The following is a 15,205-nucleotide window of genomic DNA, read 5'->3' as shown; positions in this document are numbered from 1 at the left end:
TTGAACTAATTATTACTTTAACATGCATCCATCTTTTAAACATGTGTAATTATAATTACTAAGTTTCATTTCGAATAGTTTACTAATATTACTTATACTTTTTAAATATGTACAAAAAGCAATTATCTTTATGATGCATTTATTAAAATCTACATATGATACAAATTACATATAAAGTAAAAGATATTACATAAAAAAAGATTTAAACACAAAGCCCATATTTAATGCTCCGTATCACCTCGTGAAATACATGTATACATAATATTAATAAGGAATATAACACATTAAAAATGATAAAACTATTATGTTCAGTATTCTTCAAAATGTATCAAATTGTCTTTCATCACTAATTTACTACATATCAATATCAATAACCCATTTATAATTTATCAATCCTATACTTATAGGACCTTGGCAACCAACACTCATTGCTTAATTTTCAATTTAGTAATTCACAATTTACCTCAAATCCGACTAACCTTCCTCGATTGCCAACAAATATCCTGTAATTCCATATGAATTACTCCACATCTGGCTATTCTCTTTTAATAGCCAATCAAACAGGTAATTCCATACGAATTACCCAACATCCCTATTATAATACAAACAAGTTTCTTCTACTACTTTTTTCATATCATTGTTGCATGTGTGCGGTGTTGCGACGATCGTCCTCTACACTCAATGTGTGTGTATCTGGAAAATATGGAGAGACAAAGAATTCTTGTCTCTTATTAGTGGAAAAATGGAATGGGAGTCGCCACCTAATATTTTGGTCACTAGGAACCCTAACTGGTCTTAGAGATCATGTACGGAGACTGGTTGCATAAAGGGAAGATGTTAACACCCCAAATACGCCCTACCTAAGGTAAGCTGCATTGTTTTATTGTCTGATAAAAATCTAAGGTCTCATCATGTTTTTTAACTGTTGGTCCGTCTATGGTTCAAGAAAAGCCCTCCTTAGTAAGGAGGTTCTTATCTTATGAGGCAAAGCCTAACCGTTCTTATGTGTATAAAAGAAAACTATCTTTTTAATATCAGGAGTACGTTTTACGTATAAATTCATAATCCCTGATATTAAGAGAAAAAAATATTTTTTTTGAAATTTTTGAAATATTGGCCAAGTTCTCATGACTTTAATACACTGGTTATTAAAGCCAAAATGCATGCTAAAACATTTTTTTTTGAAGTTTTCTTTGTTGTATGAAAATATAATGTAATTTTTTCTTTGAGAGACTTGGCCGTGTGCATGAAAACAAAAACATGTTTTTTTTATTTTTCATGTTTTGACGAAAACCGGGTATTTTAATACCGGATGTGTATTTTTACGATGTAAAAATACAAACCAATATTAAGCAAAATTTAGTAAAAAATACGCGGGGAAATCACAAATTTTCTTAAAATATTTTTTGAGAATTTTTTTGGACCAGGCCGGACCCGGCCCACTCATTTTGGACTGGGCCGGACTTGTCGGGCCCAGTGAACAGTGGAGTACTCTACACTTTTCACATGCAACGTGAACAGTGAAGAGCGATTGAAGAAGAAGCAAGAGAAGGAAACTGACCGGGCAGCGCTGGTGGCTCGCTGTGCTGGCTGATGTCGCGGTGGCAAACGGTGGTTCTTCTTCCTCTCTCTTATGCTTCGCTGCTTCTTCTTCTTCTATTTCTGTTTTTTTTGTGTTTTCTCTTTTGTTTCTCACGGTGCAGGGCTGCTTCAATAACGGGGAGGACGGTGGCAGCTGTTGTTGGTGGCGCTGCTTCCAACGGCGAAGAGAGAGAGAGGCTGGAGAGAGAGATTACTATTCTTCTCCTCTCCTCTGTTATCTGTTTTTTTTGCCCCCTGTATTCTGTGATGGCCGGGGAAGAAGGAGATGCTGAGGGGGGAAAGGGAGAGTGGCTCTCTTGTTGTGTGGTCTTGGCCGAGAACTAGAGGAAGACAGCGGTGGCCGGGAAAGGTGGCAGCTGCTGTGATGGTGGTTCTGCGGCGGTTCTTCTTCTCTGTTATGTGTTCCTCCCTCTGTATGTTTCTGTTCTCCTGTTGCTCTCGCTTCTGCTGCTCCTTCTTCGGTCTCTGACGATGGTGGAGCTGCTGTCGTTAGCGGTGCTGCTGGGGACAAAGCAGAATGACGGTGGCACAGCTTCCAACGGTGGGGGGAGAGAAACCAGAGAGAGAGAGATGAGTTACTGTTCTTCTCCCCTGTTCTTTTGTTTTTCTGTTCTTTCCTTCTATTCTCTCGTCAGTTCAAGTCTTCCCCTCTCCGTTTGTCTCTCAAACAATCCCCTGCTTCGTTCTCTCTATTCGGTTCTCTTCTTCAAGTTCATTTCCCATAAATTTTGCCCCTCTGGTTTCCTTTTTTTCTTTTCCTCCCCTCTCACATTCGTCCTCTGTTCCTTCTCCAAAATTTTGCCCCCCCTTTTTGGTTTCCTCCCCTCTGGTTTTTATAGGCAAGCGGAGAGAGAGTCCTCACTGCCTTGTTCCATCATGCATGGCGCATGAGGGAAACAGGGTTACCTTACCTCTGCAGGGTAAGGTGGCCGGCTGTTTACAGGGCATGGTGCCCTTTTCTTAGCAGGGTATGGTTGTGTGGGTATGAGTTTTGGCAGGGTTTTATGCAAGTGGGAGGGAGAGAAAGTGAGCGGGAAAAAGATTTTTAAAAATACTCTTCTCCCCTGTCTTTGCATTTGCAGGGGAGAAGAAGCTGCACAATGCCGTTCAAAACAGCACCGTGCAGTTTGTTTTTTTTTTTTTTTGTTGAAGAAAAGGAAAATGAATTTGGGAGTGACCCAAAAATGGGTTATGACAATCATTATGTCATAAAATAATTCATAACTACTAATGAAACTTTGAATTAAAAAAAAATGATGAATCACCTACCGTCTGCTCGTGATGGCCCAACTTTTCTTGCCTGATGCCCTACTCCCGAAACAACTCCTGAATCAATCAAATTGCACTACATTATTAATCCATTAATATTTCTTCTACGTGCCTAAATTTGAAGCACGTAATATCTTTTATTTAATTGGGTTTTGCACCAAAATTTTCATTTATTTGTCATCTCATTTTCAACATATAGTTTTAATCAATTTTCTTCTTTTAATTCACTTAAAGAATTTTTCCATGAACTATTCCTACCATTTATTTATTCATTCTTTTCACATTCTTATGATGTTTCTTCACTTGTTTATACTTTGAATACTTCAAATAAGACAAGGAACATCTTTTCTCAAACACAAAACAATCAAAACCTCATCCCTTTATTTCCTCATCCTTAGTTACAAGTTGATTTCTTTAAACTTATCCAATTTCTTTCTTAATTACTACTTACATTCACTATTTATATAATATTCTACCTTAATTCCATCATGTTTACTACTTTTCTCAAAATCCCCAAAATTCTCATAAGAACCCTAATTTAAAGAGTCAAGAATGTAAGAAATTAAATCAAATTTAATTGTCATTGTTTGATAACTTACTCAAATAAACTCAAAAACACTTCATTCAAGTAAGAATCTTAATTTTTCATGCTTACGAATCTAAGTTCTCCCAACTTCTCTTCTCTTCCTACTGTGGCCGACCCTCCTCTCCTTTTCTTCTATGTTCCTTCACTTGATTCTTCCTTAATGTAATGTTCTAAGATTATAAATCTTACAAGTTTCAAAGCTCTCTCTCACTTTTTCTTGTTTTTCTCTTGTTTTTTTTCCCCCTTTTCCCTTTCTTTCTCTCTTATGGCCCGCCACTTCCCTTGTTAATAACTTATAAATTGTAACAATTTAATTAATTCCATTCATGTCCCTTAATAGTAAATTTTCATGTTTTTGGCATAAAATTCTTAAGTACCGATTCAGGTTAGACCACCTTTTTACCCGAGTTATTTTGATTTTCATTAATTTACATCCCAATAAATTTATTTCATCATAATCCATTTCCATCTGGTCTTTATTCACGTTTCTGTATTTTTTATTTTTCAGCTATTTTTGCAATGTTATTTATTTTTATTTTTATTCATTTATTTCCATTAAAGTAATCATTCAAGATAGCTACTTATCTTAACATTTATTTTAGTGTCCTATAAAATTTTATTTTATCTAGGGCTCACAAAATCCTTTTTGCGTTTCATCTTCATCATTGGGTAGGTCGCCGAAAACAACTTGACTATTTATCAAAAAAAAAAAAATCAACAACAAAGACAAAATCAAAAGAAAGGAAGAGGAAGGGTTTTCACACTTATTCTTCTTTACAAAACTTACTATACAAAGTCAAAAGAAAATGAATTTTCCAATGCCTTTGCACCGTAAGCATTGTAAAAAGGGGGCAACTGTTATAACTCAATTTTGGCCCGTTGGCTTTTAATTTAATTTTATGGGGATTAAAATATAAGATTAAAAGATCAGAGATTTATTTCGATGAAAAATATAATTTGTCAGCTTACACGAAAACTAGGGACTACAATGTGCTTTTGTCATTCTATCCCTATCTTCAAGATAATGATATTTATCCGCTTTTGAATTTGATTCTTAATCAAATTCAAACTTGAAAGAAGAGAATGAATTTGATTGAAACTTTGTTTCTCACACGCGATGAGACTCTTGTACTATAAATACAGATTTCAATGTATGCACGAAGAGGGAGGCAATTACAAGAAACCCTAGGAGGCCGCTACACGAAACCCTAGAGGGCCTATGATAAGAAACCCTAGGAGGCCAACATTACAAAAAAATAAGAAAAAAGACATCACAAGAAAAAAAAAAAAGCATGTTACTAAAAAAGAAAAAAGAAACATAGAAAAAAAAGGGTGGGGCGGCGAAACCTATACTAGCCGCTAGATCTTCCCCTGCCTCTAGATCTTCACGGAGGAAGGGCTCCCTCATATTCACCATTTTTTTCTTGGCTTGAAATTGTAGAAGGCAGGCCTCCCTCACTCTCCCTTCTCGCTGGCCATTTCATTTTCTTCTTCTCGATAGCCGAATGGGTGCAACCTTCTTCCCCAGACCAGAACCCAGATAGGAGCAGAAGCCCCATCTCCTCTGTTCAGACCTTTACACACTGCCTCTATGGCCTCTCCTTCTTCTCTTCCCCCATAGTCTAGCAACTTATCTTAAGACCAACGAAACCGGCAACAACAACAAGCTTCCTCTCTTTGGACCGACACTCCTTCTCCACAAACCAAACTCAAAGACAGTAGCCCTTTTCAGTAGCAGCAGCAGGGTTTGGTTACTCACTGCAACAACGAAGTCTTCATCATCCCAGTCGAAATCAGCGGCTCCTTTACTATCACGACGCCATCAACAGCTCTAGCAACCAAGAGCAAACACAAGCTGGCAGCAACACCAGAGAGAACCCTTCTAGCTAGCCTTTCCTCCTCTCCTAAAACAGCAGCCACCGGTATTAGCTACACCACGCATGTCCAGCAACAGCCTTTTTCTCTTCGGTCCAGTAGAGAGAGGACGAACACACAGAAACGCAAAGGAGAATAGGGGGTGGCAGATGATGAGAAGAAACAGAGGAGAGAGTTCCTTTTCGGCCAGTAGCCTCATGCCTGGATCACCATCGCCCTCGGCTTACAGCGACCAGGTAACTTCTTTTTCTTTCTGGTTTGCTAGATTAATTTGCTTGTTACTGTTACATGCATGCGTGAAATACTCACATATGCATGGAACAATGTTTTTTTTTCTTTTTTTTTTAGACTGGACTACAAAAATAAAAAAGTAACAAATATATATATATATAAATAATTTCCTTTTATTTTAATATAAATTTTACGGATTTATTCACTGGCGTCAGAGTTATGAATATTGTATTTTATGGATTATGCAATATCTACTAACACCAGAGTTGGAAATATTCATAGGTGAATATTTACTGACACCAGAGTTGGAAATATTATAAAATGACCATAAGAATGGAACACAAACAAACCTTTAGCAATTTTAGACAAAACCAGCAATGCAGCCTGTCTCAAGTAGGACACTTAACGGGTGATAACATCTTCCATTTCGTGTAACTAGTCCCGGATTATAGAATCTCTGTTGACTAACTAGGGTTTTTAATGACCATAATACTAGGTGACGACTCCTTAAACAAGACCTTTTTTTCTCTGAAAAATAAGATGTCAGATAACTGTTTTTTTTTTAAATTAATAATTTTTAATTGGTCATCGCGATGTACGTATAAGATAATAACCAGTAAATTTGCAAGTGCTCCAGCTCAATGGTTGTTTGAGCCTTAAAAGAACTACCAAGGGTATTGATAAGCTAATCAATCTGAGGCGTCTTGGTTACCTACTCCACGTAACGTAATTGCTTGCGAAATTATATCGTCTAATCTAATGAATACTGCTTCCAAACCAACTATTTCAGGTCTGGGACCGATTCAATTAGCCTGGTCTGCAACCAATCAATTTTTCCATGCATAGCCTTGATCTCTTCCCGGACATTAGTACAGGAAAGTATGCATCTTCTGAAGACTGAAGCGGTCTATTTTCTGGTCCTGCATCTTCTACTCTGCAGCATCTACATCTTGGTTACCTCCTCCATCTAACGTAATTGCTTGCGAAATTATGTCGTCTAATCTAATGAATACTGCTTCCAAACCAACTATTCCAGGTCGGTGACCGATTCAATTGGCCTGGTCTGCAACCAATCAATTTTTCCATGCATAGCTTTGATCTCTTCCCGGACATTTCCCATATTAATGATTCTTGTCTCTCTTATAGCATTCCAAGCAATATCAGTGCTAACCAAGTCATAACTGGCTGGCTTGACTTAGACTTCGACAGATTCCACTTGCCCCTTAATCTTTGTTCTTGGGACCTACAATTAATACAAGTGTGGTCCTAGGCTACTAGGTTTTTTTTTTTTGGTCGCCAACCCCAGTATACGGGTTGCCCCGACTAATCTGGTGGTCGCCCCGCATGCCTGGCAGTGGCAGGTGAGGCTACTAGTTAATTATTAAGTATAACTATTAAGACTAAATCATTCTGTAGTCCCTTGGCTTTGAATGTGATTATAATATAGTCATTTACATTTGGAAGGCTATATATTTACAGCTTAATTCTTCAACACCCGGAGGTCATTTTCTTAATAAGTCCCAGAGATTAAGTTATAGATTTTTAAACAAAAAAGATTTAATTTATAATTTAGCTCAAAACCTAAGGATTAAGGGATATTTATTGGTAGCTTAGACAGTATCCACACATTGCTTTGACTGTTTGGACTTTGGATAACGTCGGAATCTACTTCACTATATAAAACCCATTTAGCATACTAAACGATCACCATCGCAAACCAACTCCATATTCTTTCTTCTTCTCCTTTGAGTTTGTCTTCTACCCCCTCCTTTTTCAACCTACAAAGAAAATATGGCTGAAGGTGTGCTCTTCAATATTGCGGAGGAAATAATAAAGACATTAGGTTCCCTAACTGCTCAGGAGGTTGCACTATGGTGGGGGATCAAAGATCAATTGTGGAAGCTCAATAACACAGTTACTAGGATTAAGGCTGTGATTCAAGACGCTGAGGAGCAGGCACAAAAACAGAACCATCAAATCGAAGACTGGCTCATGAAGCTGCGGGAAGCTGCATATGATGCAGAGGATTTGCTGGACGATTTCTCAATACAAGTTCTGCGGAAACAGTTGATGTCCGGGAAAAGAGTATCCAGGGAGGTACGCCTTTTTTTCTCAAGATCAAACCAATTTGTGTATGGTTTACGGATGGGTCATAGAGTTAAAGCACTTAGAGAGAGACTAGATGACATTGAAACTGACAGTAAAAAATTCAACTTTGATGTTCGTGGTGAGGAGAGAGCTTCTTTGACCACTGTCAGGGAGCAAACCACCTCATCTGAACCTGAAATAATAGTTGGGAGAGAGAGTGACAAAGAGGCAGTTAAAACTTTTCTGATGAATTCCAACTATGAACATAATGTTTCTGTCATCTCCGTAGTTGGAATGGGAGGGTTGGGGAAGACCACACTAGCTCAACATGTTTTCAATGATGAGCAAGTTAAGGCGCATTTTGGTGCGAGACTCTGGGTAAGTGTCTCAGGCAGCTTAGATGTTAGAAAGATTATCAAAGGGGCTGTAGGTAGAGATTCTGATGATCAGTTAGAGAGTCTGAAAAACGAGTTCGAAGAGAAAATAGGAAAAAAGAAGTATCTTCTTGTATTAGATGATGTGTGGGATGGTGAGGAAGGTCTGGATGGTGAAAAATGGGATAGGTTGAAGGAGTTGTTACCACGTGATGCAGTAGGAAGTAAGATAGTGGTAACTACACGTTCTCATGTAATTGCAAATTTCACAAGCACAATAGCACCACATGTTTTAGAAGGTCTATCTGTAGGTGAGTCATGGGATCTGTTTAGAAGAAAGGCATTTCCTCAAGGGCAAGGGTCGGGTCATGTAGATGAGAGAATTAGAAAAGAGATTGTAAAGAGGTGTTGTGGAGTTCCTTTGGTCATAAAGGCAATTGCGAGGTTAATGTCTTTGAAAGATAGAGCCCAGTGGTTGCCCTTTATCCAACAAGAACTTCCAAATAGGGTCCAAGATGATAACATCATTCATACCCTAAAGTTAAGCTATGATCCTCTCCCATCATTTATGAAGCATTGTTTTGCTTACTGTAGCTTATTTCCCAAAGGTCGTAGGATTGATGTGAAATCATTGATTCAATTTTGGATTGCACAAGGGTTCATTAGCTCTTCATGTTCAGGTGGTGGGTGTCTTGATATTGTTGGTCTTAGGTGCTTTGAGCATTTACTGTGGAGGTCATTCTTTCACGAAGTGGAAAAGGATAGACTCGGGAACATAAAAAGTTGCAAAATGCATGATTTTATGCATGATCTTGCAACCAAAGTTGCTGGTTTTCAGAGCATCAAAGTGGAGCGTGGAGGAAATAGGATTTGTGATTTGACTCGGCACGTGTCATTTGACACGAAATTGGATTTGTCACAACAAATTCCAATTCCTTTGCCTTATGCAAGAAGTCTAAGAACAGTTATATTATTTCAAGGCCGCAAACGGGGTAAGGGGGCATGGGAGTCTATTTGTCGAGACTTTAGGCGTTTACGTGTGCTTGTTTTGAGTCCTTCGGTAATTGAGGAAGGGTCACCTCTCATTCAAAAGCTAAAGCATCTGAAATATCTTGATCTTTCGAATAATTATGAGATGGAGGCGCTTCCTAATTCTGTCACCAATCTGATAAATTTGCAAGTGCTCAAGCTCAATGGTTGCAGTAAGCTTAAGGAACTACCAAGAGGTATTAGTAAGCTGATCAATCTGAGGCATCTTGATGTTGGTTGCATTCTTGATGGTGATTTATGTGAGGATTTAGAGTATATGCCTCGTGGGATTGGGAAATTAACTAGTCTACAGACGTTGTCATGTTTTGTGGTTGCAAAAAAAAGGAGTCCTAAATCTGAGATGATAGGTGGATTGGATGAGTTGAGGAGGTTAAATGAATTGAGAGGGAGGCTAGAAATAAGAGTCAAGGGATATGAGGGTGGTTCTTGTATATCAGAATTTGAAGGAGCTAAATTGATAGATAAACAATATCTTCAGTCGTTGACCATATGGCGGAACCCGAAGCTGGATAGTGACTCAGATATTGATTTGTATGATAAAATGATGCAAAGCCTCCAGCCAAACTCAAGTCTTCAAGAGTGGAGAGTTGAAGGCTATGGAGGTATGAGTTTTCCTAGTTGGGTTTTAGATCTCTCAAATCTTGTAAGGATTCGTCTAGAAAGCTGTAGAAGACTTAAGCATATCCCTCCCTTACATGGAATCCCTTCTCTTGAAGAATTAAGTATTGTGGGATTGGATGATTTGGAGTATATAGATAGTGAGGGGGTTGGAGGAAAAGGAGGGTCGATGTTTTTCCCATCTTTAAAGAGACTTGGTATCCTTGCTTGTCCTAGAGTGAAGGGATGGTGGAAGAGATGGAGTAGAGATGAGATGAAAGATGATAGTGATGAGTCAACAATAGAAGAAGGGTTGAGAATGTTCTGTTTTCCATGTCTTTCTTCCTTGAGCATTGAATTTTGTCCAAATCTGACTTCAATGCCGTTGTTTCCAACTCTCGATGAAGGTCTTGATTTGCGGAGGACTAGTTCAATGCCATTACAGCAGACAATGGAGATGACATCACCAGTCTCTTCTTCTTCTTCTTCTTCTTCATTTACCCGTCCTCTCTCCAAATTGAAGAGTCTATATGTGTGGTCAATTGATGACATGGAATCTCTTCCGGAAGTAGGGCTGCAAAATCTCTCTTCTCTTCAATCGCTATCGATTTCGAGATGCTCAAGATTGAAGTCTCTGCCACTGCCTGATAAGGGGATGCCTTCTCTTCAGAAATTACTTATCAGGCATTGCAGAGGATTGAAGTCGCTATCTGAATCTGAATCTCAAGGGAGGATAGCTCACCTTCCCTCTTTGCAACTGTTAATAATCAAGGACTGCAGTGAAGAGCTGAGGGGAAGAACAAGAGGATGGGGTAAGGAGAGCGAGGAGGAGTGGCCTAACATTAAACACATTCTAGATATTGTAATTGATAGGAATTACATTCAAAAGGAGGGTCGCTATGTAAAGGGTGAAGGAATATTGATATTCCCTTAACGGGTAAAAGAGCATTTAAACCGAACATACATAATTACTTACATATATGAAAGGTATTTAACCTCTCCCTTCCTTCCTTCATTTATTTTATTTTATTTTATTTTATTTTTATTATTCCATACTCTTTCCTTTGTAATGAGTATTAGAGCATTTTTACCGAACATACATGAAAGGTATTTAACCTCTTCCTTCCTGAATTTAATTTCCTGAACATACCGAACATACTCTCTCTCGCTATCTATTTATTTTGTTACCCACAAATCTCATCTTGGCATTTTCACCGTACGGATATTATTCTTAAATACAAAGGTTTTTAACCTCTTCCTTCCTTCCTTCCTTCCTGAATTTAATTTAATTTAATTTATCATATTCTCCCTATCTATTTATTCTATCATCCACAGCCCTCATCTGATCAAATTATTATTGTTTTTCTTTGAATATTCGCAACTTTTTTCAATTAACTGGGAAAACAAATTACCCAACCTCTCTGCCTAATCCCAGATATACATTGCAAGAGATGTCAATGGAGTTCAGAGGTGGAAGCTATCGTAAATCCCAGATATGATGCTCTTTGCAAGGCCTGGAACTTTCAGTAGCTTGCTCTCGATCCGTAGCGTTTGATAAATCTTGAAATATCAATAAGATGTCTGGAGTTGATGGCCGATAAGCATTATGCGCACATGTTGCATTTCCCTGTTGGTGGGTAAAAGCTCCTCTTTTTTAAATATATAATATCCGTAAATGAATTTATCTTAATTCAATAACGTCACGTGAATTAATTTAATATTCCGCTAACTAAACAAGCAAAGGCTTCTCTTATTAAAATAATTTATCCCTCTAGCTACGTGATTGGTCGCCCAGAAAGTGTAGGAAAATCAAACAAATCAAGTGAGAAATGTAAAACATGACATTTTTATTATTTTATTTCTTATACTGGTAGTGAAGAAATGGTGCTGTAGTTTTAAGAGGGCGAATGAGCATATTATGATATAGTTAAGAGAGGAAATTTGATGATTTATGATGGTGCTTGTCTCTTCGTCAAAAATCTGCCTTCAAAGCTAATATCAGTGCCTCGATGTTAAAGTTTGATCATATTCAATTTATAAGTTTTAAATATACGTGGCATTCAAAATTTTAATCTACTGTGTTTTATAAAGTTTGATAATATCCAGTTTGTGTTCCCTTGGGAGTTTGGTATAGCTTCAGAGCATCTTTGTTTGGACTATTGATATGTTGAGAGCAGGAAGAGTGCAGTAGGATTTTTGGAGCTACAGCTTGTCTCTTCGATTCTAGGAGCTGCTTTTTTGCAAGGTGGCCATTTAATTTCAGTGGAAAATCTCTTGTTTAGTTGTGAACACTCTATTTCCATGTAAATGTTGCCCTCTCCCCACGTCTCTCATATATTTTTTCAAACAATTCTGTCTGTAACTCCTCCAGCATCCAGTTCGGAACCTCCTCTGCTGCCTGTGGTGATGGATTCATACCTCTCAGTCAACTCAGCTTACCACAAAAGACCACTCCTCTTCTAAAAGTAAGGCCTCTCATCTCTCCATCTCAAATCCCCTCCTTTTCTGTTAATCATTACTACCTCTTTTAGACCATTTGTTGTAGCTTTCTTGAAAAAGCTGTCTTATTACTCTGCTTTCATATTTCTATTCTAGGAACTGAAATTTATTGATCTTGTCGGATTCAGTTGAAATAAACACAGTAATTGTTTAGCTTATTTTTCTAACAAGTTTTGACATCTTGTTGATGTAAGTTGTGGTAAAGCTGAAAAGGTTGTTGATGTTGCTCTCATTGTAGACGATGGAACAGGCTGGATCAGTTGCAGAAAATGGTTCTGTGTTTTATCTGCAAGGTATGGATGTCATAAGCTTCCTATATATATATATATATATATATGAAGTTCCTTTTCATGGATTTCTTATTTGGCTAATTTTCTGTGTCAGTCTATCTATACCAGGCTTTCATGTTAGCATGCATATGGCGCCAGATACAATAGTCAGTATGGAAAACTGAAGGCAGAATCATATTACAAGAGGCTATCATTGTTTTCATGGAGGTCATAGGCTTTCCTGACCAGTCTCAGATTATTTACTGCTCATCCTGTTGTTACAACAGCTGATTTTGGAATCCTTAGTTTATAGAGTGTGCTTTGTCCTCCTAGTAGTGCTCCGTTTGTCTAAATACTTTAATTTGATTTACTTTAAAAAAATATTATTCTTATATAATCTTAGTTAAAAATACTCTACATTGTATTCCGACGCACCACCAAACGTAATGCTCTCGTCCGATAATAATGAATAAATACAAAAAATATATAAATATATCTGATTAAAAAATAAAGATAAATATATAAAATAATGATAATAAGTTATGTGACTTATGCTTCGCTGTAAGTACAATACTCACATGATAATAATGAATAAATTCAAAAAATATATAAATATATTTGATTAAAAAATAAAGATGAATGTATAAAATAATGGTAAAGAGTTATGTGACTCGTGCTTCGCCGTAAGTTAGATATTTTTATTTTCTATAAAAAAAAATTATATAAGCATGTTTTTCAACACATTTATGTAGTTAAAAATATTTAAGTACAAAACAAAAAGTTTATGTATACTTGTAATCAAATAAATCGAAAACTATGCATGTTAATAGATAAATAAAAAGTTATTAACAATATCTAAAACTAAAACTTGAGAAATCGAGAGACATATATAGATCAAGATATTTAATCTCGCAAGACATGATATTTACCCGTTTATATTTGCTATATTTTGTTTATTAAAATATTTTTTAAAAAAGAAATGCTGAAAAAAAGGTATCAATAAAAAAACAAAATTAGAAGAAAACAAATAATAGCCAAGGAGTTTGATTTAACTTATCAAACTTGTGATCCAGATCATGGACTCAACTGAGATAATTCTTTTATCTTAAACTTATACTTAACCGACATGCGCGCGCGCACACACACACAAAGAGGGCCAAAAAAGAGACCAGGCACTCCAGTCTATGGCCTAGCACACCTAGGCTATTAAGAAAAATCTTGAGAATGTGAGTGAGCATTCAAACCCAGGCCCGTGTGTCTAGGATTGACTTTAGTTTTAAAAGGGAGGATGTTCGCCCTTATTTTTCTTGGAAAAAAAATATGCACGTGACATGTCACATGCCAAGGCTGACAATGTGTCGCCTGCAAGCCCAGATTTTGGCCATCATTATGGTAGCTGGAAAATAAGGGCAAAACTTTTTTTTTTTCAAAATCCCCAATTTTTTAGTCATTCAACCCAAAAACATCTCAATAACATCATTGGAACACTTAGAGACCAATTCGTCAACTCAAAATACCCAAAAACATTCAAAAAACTAAAATCAAACCGAGTTAGATTCTCCTCATTTTACATCTATTTTTCAGATAACATTGAAGCTCTAAAAAACTGTAAAATCAGAGAAAGAAAAGATTTGTCAGCTCAATTAAATTTCATTGAATCTGTCGCAGCAGCTATATACAAAAATATTTTCCTATAATTGTACTAAGCTATTTTTGGAATAAAAGTTACAATAGGAATAGATGTCCTTGTCAGCATATGTTTCCTAATACATTACGTAAACGTGAGATATTGTTGATCCTTTCTTAACACTCCCCCTCAAGTTAGAGAGTGAATGTTAAGAACTCCCAATGGTTTAGTGAATACATCTGCAAGTTGTTCTGCTGAAGTAACAAATTTAGTCATGATTGAACCATCCTGTATTTTGTCCCGAATGAAGTGACAATCCATTTCTTTATGTCTAGTTCTCTCATGGAAAATTGGATTAGTTGCTATATGTAAAACTGCTTTGTCATCACAGTGTAGTAATGTTGGTTTCAGATGCAATATCTGTAGGTGTTTCAACAATGATTGTAACCAAGATACCTCGCACCATGTGCCTGTCATAGCTCTGTATTCGGCTTCTACCGAGGAGAGTGACACTATTTTCTGTCTTTTTTTTCGCCAAGAAACAAACGAAGAACCCAAAAAAACACAATAACCCATAGTGGATCTCCGAGTCATTAGGCAACCAGCCTAATTTGAATCACAAAAAGCTCGTAGAGACATATCATTTTGAGAAGAGAAAAACGAACCCTGACCTGGAGCACCTTTCAGGTAACGCAACACATGCAAGACAGCCTCTATGTGCGGTTTGCATGGTGCATGCATAAACCAACTTAGCATATATATAGAATACATGATATCCGGTCGTGTAATAGTCAAGTAGATTAGGCGCCCCACAAGTCTTCTATACTGAGATGGATCTTTAAGCAAGTCACCTGCATCAGAGAGTTTTGTGTTTTGTTTCATAGAAAAATTCACAGGTTTAGCACCCAAAATCCCACTATCCTTCAGAATGTATAATATGCCGCAACTGTCATTTGAGCTTGAGAAACACAAGCGATGTCCCTCTCAATTTGAAAGATACGAGGAGCGTTGCTTTGAGAAAAACGATCTCGAAGGTCCTCCCAAACTTCTTTTGTTGTAGTCGAATATATAACACTGTTGGCAAGTTCTGGTGTAATCGAGATGAAAATCCATTATAAAATCATGTCGTTGCATCTTT

At 37.1% G+C, this 15,205-nt stretch overlaps 1 protein-coding gene across 1 annotated transcript in view; it reads left to right on the top strand.

Annotated features, from left to right (window-relative positions):
* The first annotated feature begins 7,354 nt into the window (after window positions 1–7,354).
* Window positions 7,355–15,205, top strand: part of LOC7459912 (putative disease resistance protein RGA4) — a 30,399-nt gene continuing 22,548 nt past the window's right edge. Inside the window, exons 1-2 of the mRNA XM_052453775.1 lie at window positions 7,355–10,659; window positions 11,108–11,142. Coding sequence (XP_052309735.1) covers window positions 7,355–10,606 — 3,252 coding nt within the window. The 3' untranslated portion in view covers window positions 10,607–10,659; window positions 11,108–11,142. The remainder of the gene's footprint in view (window positions 10,660–11,107; window positions 11,143–15,205) is intronic.

The sequence above is a fragment of the Populus trichocarpa genome, chromosome 6 (assembly GCF_000002775.5).
Source record: "Populus trichocarpa isolate Nisqually-1 chromosome 6, P.trichocarpa_v4.1, whole genome shotgun sequence".
Classification (NCBI taxonomy): Eukaryota; Viridiplantae; Streptophyta; class Magnoliopsida; order Malpighiales; family Salicaceae; genus Populus; species Populus trichocarpa.
Note: the sequence above shows the minus strand (reverse complement) of the source record. Positions and strands in the feature narration are given on the sequence as shown.